This window comes from Xiphophorus couchianus, chromosome 10 (genome assembly GCF_001444195.1).
Source record: "Xiphophorus couchianus chromosome 10, X_couchianus-1.0, whole genome shotgun sequence".
In the NCBI taxonomy this organism is placed as follows: domain Eukaryota; kingdom Metazoa; phylum Chordata; class Actinopteri; order Cyprinodontiformes; family Poeciliidae; genus Xiphophorus; species Xiphophorus couchianus.
The window spans coordinates 1,957,594-1,967,842 of record NC_040237.1 but is presented as its reverse complement, the minus strand read 5'-3'; the positions used below and the strand labels follow the sequence as shown (position 1 = coordinate 1,967,842).

General features: G+C 39.5%; 1 protein-coding gene across 1 annotated transcript; it reads left to right on the top strand.

Annotated features, from left to right (window-relative positions):
• Positions 1 to 7,303: 7,303 nt before the first annotated feature.
• Positions 7,304 to 9,756, top strand: adrb1 (adrenoceptor beta 1). Its single transcript, XM_028030087.1, has one exon. The coding sequence runs from the start codon at positions 8,515 to 8,517 to the stop codon at positions 9,706 to 9,708; it is 1,194 nt and encodes a 397-aa protein (XP_027885888.1). The 5' UTR covers positions 7,304 to 8,514; the 3' UTR covers positions 9,709 to 9,756.
• The last annotated feature ends 493 nt before the right edge of the window (positions 9,757 to 10,249 follow it).

Here is a 10,249-nt window from a genome sequence, read left to right as displayed (position 1 = left end):
ACTGACTCAAAGTGACTGGAAGGTTTTACTCATTCTGGAAAATTATGGAATTTAAAGTGATAATTTTCCACGTCTGAATTAATTTTGAGTGATATTTGTGATCACAGACCTTATTCTCTTCATCTCATTCATCCATCCATGGTTCACATTTGTTTATCCATCCATCTTTTTGTCCATCCAACCACCAATTTGGCTACAACTATGTATTTATCTGTCATTCATCCAGTTTGAATACCAGTTTCTTACTTCACTCATTCTTTCTTGCTTGTTTTGTTCCCTGCTTTATTTTTTAATTCATTCCCTCTCTTTGTTACTGTGAGGGTTTTTATGTTTTGTTGTTGCAGGCTTTTGAGCTTTTCCTTCCTGCCTATCTAATCAACCAGTCAAATTTTATATTTACACTTTTTAAAAAGGTATAATATCCCTAAAACGTCTTGAAATGTAGATTTTGTCATTAAACAGCTGCATTTATGCTAAGATTAAATTACACATTATTTGACTGTATATCAAATTATACTCTCCTTACTAATTTATTTAGTATTATTGATACAGTTGGGATTTTATTTAGGATTAGTCAAGTAAACGGGGGATCGGTACAAATAAACGCCATAGTTTTAGATTTTTGCTTCACTTTGTTTTTTAAAATACAACCAAACTGACCTGCAAACTGGTTCTGCTTTAACGAGGAAAAGAAAACATAATGACTTGAAAATGAAAGTGTTGTTTTAACAGTCTTTTTTTAATTTTGTTGAAAGAAACTCCTTAGAGAAAGAACATGGTGTCTTCCAGAGAGGGCGAAATACGAATTAATGTCATTCTGAAAAAAGGACATTATGTTCAAACCGTTTCTGGTTTTGTTAATGTTAATACATTTTAGGGAGACGCTCAAAGCATAACTGTTTGTCAGTATATTATAATTTTGCTTCATGGATTTGTGTTATTTAGCCCATTTTCTTGCTCTGCTGATGATTGGGGGGTTCCAGTGAAAATGCACGCAACAAAATGAGCGATTAATTAATTGTAATTAGTTATTCTGGAGTTTCTTTGTTTGCTTTTTATTGCAGAATATTTACCCAAACAACATTACACCCACTTCTCTTATATTTTCAGTACTTTTTTTATATTTTATATTTCTAGAATCCACTTAGTTTCTGGGAGGACTGTGAGAGTCTGTTCACATGAAGCTAGTAATTGGTTGCAGTAGATATATTGATAGTTCCAATGTTCAGTAGTAACTGTATTATCTCTGTCTGTAAATAGATTTGCAACCTGCCCAATACAGAAGAAGAGCACAATAAAACACTAATACATAACATAATGTATATGCTGTACAAGAAACAAAGCAGACAGCAGAACAGAACAGCACACGTTTGATTAGTCAGCATTGAAGAAAGTACAGCAGACCTGCAGGTTTCATCCTATTAAGCGTTACAATAGCAGTAGGCACAAAGGAGACTCGGTGTCTTTTGGTTAGTACTGCTGCTACTTTATCCAAAATGTCCTGAAGGAAGGAGGTGGAAGAGGAGAACACATAAAAGTTCACACTTTGGACCAGACTCCCAACTGAAATCTTTAACAAAGCTTCAGTGTCTGCGTTTGTTTGACTACGTCTGGTAGACAGAATATTCTATCAGACAGAATATTCTGTCTGGTAGACAGAATATTCTGTCTACCAGACAGAATCTTCTGTTGTAATGGTAGACAGAATATTAGGGCCATGCTAAGAATATGAATTAAAAAACCATAAAATTGAGAAAATGGTAATAAAATTGAAAGAATCAAACCATGCAAGAATAAAGTTGTAGTATTATGAGAATAAAGTCATAATATTATGAGAATAGTCATATGAGAATTAAATCATACGAGAATAAAGTTGTATGAAAATAGTCATATTTTGAGAATAAAATCATTATAGTGCAAGAATAAAGTGGTTCAAGAATAAAGTCCTAATATTACAACTTTATTTACTGGTGTTTTTGTTGTTGCTTGTTTTATTTTGAAAAGCTGCCTTTTACATTTATTTCTTCCTACCTACCGGGACTTAAATATGACTGTAGATTTTAAAACTGAACCTAAAACTGTAAACCTTTGGGTTCAGCCAATGATCTTCCCTTACTTTCATTTTTTTCCAAGTACATACATCAAAATCAGTTTTCAGCCAAGGCAGTAATTATAAAACGTTGTGTCTTGACTGGAATGGGCCCAATGGTTTATTTATAAAGAACCATGTGTGAGTCTGGAGTGGGAAGTTTCTAAAGTCTAACTCTGATAATCTGTTTTCAAAGACAACAGAGTGAAAACCAAGTAATAAAAGAAGAGCTGCTGCTGCCCCCCTGTCTTGCTCCTTCTGCCCCTTATCTGCCTCCTTCACTGTTGTTCTGACAGCATCATTAACCCTGTCTGATTCCAACTGCTGGCATCGCTGCCAGAGGCCACACACACACACACACACACACACACACACACACACACACACACACACACACGCACACCCACACACACACACACACACACACACACTGGCTTGATTAACTTGAAGCATACTGTTGAGTACGATGAGATAAATGGAGAAAACAAAATGTAAAAAAATCCTCAAAACATCAGAAAGATGCTCATATGAAGGATAATAATACAGCTGGAGTATTAAGTAGAGGATCGACTGTCGCTACACTATAAAAACACAAAATCTAACCAAGTATTTTTGGTCTGGTTTCTAGTGCAAATATTTTAAATACACTTGAAATAAGACGAAACTAACTTACAGGTAACTTTTCAGCAAGACGTAGGAGTTGGTTTTTAGTCAACAATTCCTTAATATTGATAAAATAACATGTTCATGGAACAAAATATTTCAACTTATGGAAAAAAATGTCTTGTTCCATGAAGAGATATTTTCACTTATGAATATTACTTTTTCATCAAGGAATTACTGATTTCACCACATTGTTTGATAACTAGGATCGAACTGGGATGTGTGTAAACTAATGACTGGATTCATTAGTTTGTTGGACTGTACAGCTTTCATGAGACCAAACAAAATAAAATGGGTTTTGGCCAAATCAAAATTCCGACTTCTTTTCTCGACTTTTTTTTCCTCTCTCAGAATTACGACTTTTTCTCACAATTAAAAATTTTCTCAAAATTTAAAACGTTTTCTCAGAATTCCAACTTTTTTCTCAGAATTCTAACTTTAATCTTCTGAGATCAAATGTCAGAATTCTAAGAAAAAAGTCGGAATTCTGTGATTAAAGTTGTTTTTTTTATTTGTATTTTATTTTGTTTTTTATTCTTCCTACCTACTTAAATCTGGTTTAAGTACAGTCAGATACTTAAATTAGTATTAGTACTAGTAAAGGTGTAATTAGTCCTTTACATCTCAATTTTTCATAGAGATGGAAAATACGGTACTAATTTCCAATTATCTCAAAAACAAAACAAAGTCTGTAAGAGAAAAAATTATTTTTAGCTGCTTACAAAAACTCGCCTTTATCCGGATTCTTGATTAAATATTATTAACGTGATGATGAAAACTTCTAGTTTTTTTTGTTCCCATGGATTTGACTGCAGGGAAAACTCATTGTGACTAAATTATAATCATACCTCTGCAACAGATGAAAACATTTCCCAACTGTGACACTGATAAAAGCAGAACATTTCTCTTGTAGCTTCTCTGTTTCTCTGCCTCAGGTTCGATTTTTAAACAAGCATCACTACAGATGACGAACTCAAACTTTTGACTCTCTGCCTGCGTTCACACGGGGTCAAGCGCTGAGGTCAAGCACAACCCGCTCTTCTCAGCTAAAGCCAGTGTGCTGACTTTACGTCAGGATATGTGGGATGTCGCTGCTCAGTGGTGAAGGATGCTCTTGTGGAAGTGGGCGAATTATTGTACTGAATAATGACAAGCTGTGTCAAATGAGGCTTTAAGTACTAACATTTATTCACTACTGCTCTTTCTGCAATACTTTTAAACTTGCTAAAGTGCCACTTTAGCTACATATACGCTCTCCAAAGTCCATTTTTGCATTTCTTTCAACTCGAGAAGATATTTAAGCACAAGAGGCAACCAATTCCACTGGGGTTGCTTAAATAATTTCATTGAATATCTGCAAACGAAAGCTGCAGTGCAGAGAATCAGCAGACTCAGAGTGGTGGACAATATTTCTTCCAGGCTGGGGGAAAAATGCAAAGAAAGCAAAAAGGAAGTGCACACAATACAAGCTTTTCCACAGATATTTTCACGCCGAAAGACTTGAATTGAAGCGATGGAGGCTAATCTAATCCATGCCGAATGGATTCATCAGAAGAGTTTACAATCCTGCTTTCTGCTGCTCCGTGTTGGTTAATGAAATCAGTCTGACTCTTTACCCCAGTATTGATCTGGAGGCACAGCAGTTTGCTTTCAGAGACTGTTTGATTTGTTTTACATCCTGATAAATCACATGATTTATCTCTGGTTTCTTTACCAGCGTCCTTTACAAAATTAAAAGAAAGAATGACCAATTAAAACTAACACAAAATGTCACTTTTATTGCCCAAACATTGTTTGATAATCAGTTTGCTTGCATTATTTTGTCACTCCACTGATTATTTTGGCTTTTTGCAAAGAATCTTGGTACTGCATGAACATTTAAACCTGTTTTCACATTACAACCACAAATATTTAATCTATTTTATTTTATTTTATTTTATTTTATTTTATTTTATACACCAACAGAAATAAGTTTTGAAGTGGAAGGAAGTAATTTATTATTTTCTTAAATATTTCACAGAATTAAGAATCTGAAATATTTAGTGTGTGTGTGTTTGTATTCGACCCATAAATCTCACCACTGATTCTGAATTAGATTTCAGAACATTGAATGGGCCAACAGATAGGGATCCTTGAGGAAATCATCCCTGCAGCATGATGCCACCACCATGGTGTTTCACCAAAGGAATAAAGCATCTAGCTTTAGTCTTTCTCCAAGTGTTGCACTTTGCATATTGGTCAAAAAGATACATTTTGGCCTTATCTGACTGAAGCATCTACTTCCACATGTTTTGTTTTTTTCAATCAACAGCGTTTAGCAGGTTAATATTAGACTTGTGCATTTTCAATCTTAATTATGCATAATTTCTACTAAAATATTATGAAATTTGTAGGTTTTTTGAAAAGACTGCAGGAGTAGTAATGCTTTTGTAGATTTTTCTGAACTCGTCAACCCCCTATTTAGGTGTTTCTTCCTGAAAATCAAAGAAAACACTCAAGCTGCACTGTGTCCTGCCCCAAGATGAGGAGTTCAAGTATCTCGGGATCTTGTTCACAAATGAGGGAAGAAGGAAGCGGGAGATCGACAGGCGGATTGGCGCAGCGTCTGCAGTGAAGCGGGCGCTGTACTGGTCCGTCGTGGTGAAGAGAGAGCTGAGCCAAAAAGCGAAGCTCTTGATTTGCCGGTCGATCTACGTTCCCATCCTCATCTATGGTCATGAGCTTTGGGTCATGGATACAAGCGGCCGAAATGGGTTTTCTCCGCAGGGTGTCTGGGCTCTCCCTTAGAGATAGGGTGAGAAGCTCAGATATCCAGGAGGGACTCAGAGTAGAGCCGCTGCTCCTTCACATCGAGAGGAGCCAGTTGAGGTGGCTCGGGCATCTGGTCAGGATGCCTCCTGGTTCCGGGCACATCCCACCAGGAGGAGGAACCGGGAAAGACCCAGGACACGCTGGAGGGACTAAGTTTCTCGGCTGGCCTGGGAGCGCCTTGGGATTCCCCTGGAGGAGCTGGAACAAGTGGCTCGGGAGAGGGAAGTCTGGGCCTCCCTTCTGAAGCTGCTACCCCTGCGACCCGACCTCGGATAAAGCGGAAGAAAATGGATGGATGGATGGACAAAGAACTGAGCCTCCAGGAAGAAAAAAGCTTCATCACTTCATTTTCCGCATTTCAAGCTATAGGAAACATCCAGCTGTTTTAAGAGAGTTTTGGAGGGGATGTGGGCGTTGCCTTGTTGGGTAGGTGTCGAGTTCTGTTGCAGCTCCTGGGGTCACAGGGTTCAAGTTGCGAAGGCTGGTGTAAAAGTATTTGAGTGCTTATGATAGCACTGGTCAAATTGTCAACTGTTTTATGGTAATTTTGAAGCTACATATTTTGCACAGTGAAGACTTAATCTTCAATTTACATGTACTTACCCTTATCAGTGATTATTCTTCAATTTACAGAAATCCAAGTTTGTATTATTTAATTAATACACTCTGTTATAAAACATTTTTTTGGATCAGAAATATTAACAGAAATGAACTGATAATGTCACAAAAATGTCATCAATTTAGTCAGAAGATCAGATTTCTTTAAATCAAATTAGATATAATTAGACCCGATTGAGAAAAATGGATTTCATTTTTGGACTCCGCAGTGCAAAATAGTCCTAATTCAGTTGAAGAAACAGACAATCTCCAAAAAGTAGATTTTGAAACCCAGAGTAATAGTTTTTTATTCTTGCAGATTCTCTGTCCATCCCCAGTTCACACCTGAACTTTTTCATTCATGCTGGTATTTAATGATCAGCAATCTTCACTTGGATGCATGAAATGAAACGTCTGGCTGGCTGGCAGCCGAGCTCTGCCTGCTTTATGTCCCCGTTGAGATACGTTTGGTGCAACACAGCTGCCGTGAAGCAACGCACAGGTCTGTGGATGAGATGGATCTCAAGTGCAGGGAATGTATTCTTGGAGATAAAAAAAAGAAAAAAGATTATAAATTGGGCCTGTGGGAAAACAAATCTTGTTTGTGATGGCAAGTGATGAAACTCTGTGGTTCATAATGTCTCGGGCACCGCATGTTCCCACAGTCTGAAGGAGTTTTACCCAAACGGTCATATAACACTCAGGTAGGGAGACGAGTAAACGGCTCCACTCGTCCTATAAAATGTTCATTTACTTAAAGAAACTAAACAGAGGGTGAACTGGGCTATATTGGAACATCAAATAATTTTAAACTGCAATTAAAGGGCCTAAAATAAAATGTAAGCCTAATTAAAAGCTACAAACATGCAATATTTGAACACAGAAGCACAGAAATATCAACTGTTATTAAGTTTAATGTAGATGTATTTGCTAAATATCTGCCTATTGTGCTACCAGATGATTTTAAAATAACTTATAAACATTAAATATAACGTGAGAACAAAAGCATGTTTAGATGTAGCCTCTGCTTAAACACTTTGTTTTTCAATTTAAATTATTCACTTAACATATTTCTTATATAATAATACATAATATAATATATTTCTTATATAGAGTGATCTATTTCAAGGGCTCATTAAATCTGTGTTATTTTAGCTTTCATATAATAAAAAAAATACTGGTTTCTGGAACAGAATATTAAATTCAACCAATAAAAATAGATTTTTTTAAACTAAAATCTTATATTTTTGAACAGCATGTTCATGTTCTGTCCCTTTAATTCCCTCATTTCCCATTTTGCATGAATTACTGCATCGGTGCAGCGTGACATGGAGGCAATCGCAAGAAATGCAACAGTTTTAGCCCATTTATTGAAAACATCTTTGTTGTAACTCCTGAATCCCTGGCTCCAGTTGCTATTGAACAGATTTTGCTTCAATTTTTCCTTCCGCTGAATTTTCCTGACAAACTTTTTGCAGTGATCTTCTGTGCGTTTTTGTTCTCTCAAGTCAGTCGTTTTCCATACACCTTTGTAGGATCAAAACACTGCCTGTGTGTGTTTCTCCACCGTACTTTTTCCTTTCACTAAACTTTCCATGAATATATTTTAATAACGCACTTTGTAAAAAGTCTGACTCTTTAGTGGCTTGCTTTGCTTGAGGAGGATATCAATGACAGTAAGCAGTCTTCCTCGTTATTTCTCTTTTAAAATCATTTTTAATATGCTATTTCTATTTTTTGAAAAAACTGTATATATAGCTATATATATTATTTTTTCCAGTAGTTTTAAGTGTTTAGCATCAAAAGTAACTGTATCCCACTGGATGTAATGATTGCAAACAGTTCAGTCTTTGAATTTAATCATTGAAATACATTTTGGATTGTCTCATTTTTGGATATGAACATTTAAAAGCAAGCTTGATGGAACTCCTCCCTATATTAACTTTTCCAACATCAACAGCCCTTTATTGTCCCCATGGGACGGCCCTCTTTTAAAACGTCCTGGATGCGCCCCTGTCTTGTGCTTAACATGTCCTCAAAGCTTTCTTCATGGAACGGTCTCTCTAAGTAATGTATTCATGCGCATTCAGAGGAGAGAAACTGTTGTTTTAAGGATTTTGACGCTCAGGTGCCGCTTTGCCTCCTCATCCTCGCCGCTGGGACCCAGCCGGACTCCCTGATTGGCCGGTGCGCCGCGGTGATGTCACCGCCTGCCTAGCTGTCCCAGTCCGGTGAGGCATCAGGCGCAGATCCGCGCGGGAGCTCCAGATGGAGTTGACGCGCGATGGGATAAGAGCTGCGGGTCTTCTGATGAACTCGAACCGTGTGAGCTCAGAGTGCAGCTGCAGCCCGTCATGGGGGACGGCGGCGCGTCTTCGCCGGTGAACCTCCACAACGGCACCGGGAGCGAGGCGTCCGACGCGTCGGGCTCCGCTGCGGCCGCGTCCGAGCACTGGCTGGCCGGGATGAGCCTGGTGATGGGTCTGATCGTCCTGTCCATCGTGTTCGGGAACATCCTGGTGATCGTGGCTATAGCCAAGACGCAGCGGCTGCAGACGCTCACCAACGTGTTCATCGTGTCGCTTGCGAGCGCGGACCTCATCATGGGGCTTCTGGTTGTGCCATTTGGCGCGGCGCTGGAGGTGCGCGGCTCCTGGATGTACGGCTCGTTCTTCTGCGAGTTCTGGATCTCCGTGGACGTGCTCTGCGTCACCGCCAGCATAGAGACTCTGTGCGTAATCGCCATCGACAGGTATGTGGCCATCACCTCACCTTTCCGCTACCAGAGCTTGTTAACCAAAGCCCGCGCCAGGGCGATGGTGTGCGTGGTGTGGGGCATCTCCGGGCTGGTCTCCTTCCTCCCCATCCTCATGCACTGGTCCCGCGACAGCGTGGACACCGCCTGCTACAATGACCCCCACTGCTGCGACTTTGTGACCAACAGGGCTTACGCCATCTCCTCATCCATCATTTCCTTCTACATTCCGCTCCTGGTCATGATTTTTGTTTACGCGCGGGTGTACAGAGAGGCCAAAAAGCAGCTGAGGAAGATCGACAAGTGCGAGGGCAGGTTCCACAACACCCTAACCGGACTGACCTCCAAGTGCAAGAAGAGGCCGTCGAAGATCCTGGCGCTCAGAGAGCAGAAGGCGCTCAAGACTCTGGGCATCATCATGGGGACGTTCACCTTGTGCTGGCTGCCCTTCTTCATCGTCAATGTGGTGCGGGTGTTCTGCGCTGAGATGGTGGACAAGAACCTATTTGTGTTCCTGAACTGGTTAGGCTACGTGAACTCCGCCTTTAACCCGATCATCTACTGCCGGAGTCCGGACTTCAGGAAGGCCTTCAAGAGGCTGCTGTGCTGCCCGAGGCAGGCGGACCGCCGGCTGCACATCAGCTCCTGCGACCTGTCGCGGTGCTCCGGCGGCTTTGTTTCCGCTCTGGAGCCCGGTACGCTGGAGATGTGGTCGGACTGCGCCGCCCTGGACAACAGCGACACCAGCTTGATGAGGACTGGGAAACTGCCTCACTCTGAGTCCCAGATGTGAAGGAAAATATTGAAATTAACTTATTGTTATTGCTTAAAAAAAAAAAACCTTCAGCCTGTGCGAATAAAAACCAAAATGCATCCAAATCGATCGTCATTTTGGGACAGGTATGCGGAATTTCCTTTAAGGTGTTTTCAAAAATGTAGAACAAATTGACGAAGTTTGGAAAATCCTACAGAACCAAACACTTTTAATATATAAAAAATCTAAAATCCAAATTTGCCAAAAAGAAAAAACAAGAAAGTAGTACGCTTTTGTTATATTTTTTTAAAACAATTATTTAGTTACTAAAATATTGTGTTTTTTGTTTTGTTTTTTTACTCTAAACGTAATGGATAAATTACCCGATTTATATGTGGAGAGCATTTTAAAACAATCCCAACAGAGCCGGACCAAGGCAGTAACGATCTAAGCTGCTGCTATACACTCCCAGGCCAACAGGCGGCTCTCAACGTACATTTGTTTCTGAATTTAAAATTACTTAAATTCGTTTTTATACATTTCTTTACAACTCATGAATTTATCATCTTTTACAAGTGCT

Coding starts and splice junctions, on each gene's coding strand:
- adrb1 (XM_028030087.1), top strand. CDS start 8,515: ATGGGGGACGGCGGCGCGTCTTCGCCGGTGAACCTCCACAACGGCACC.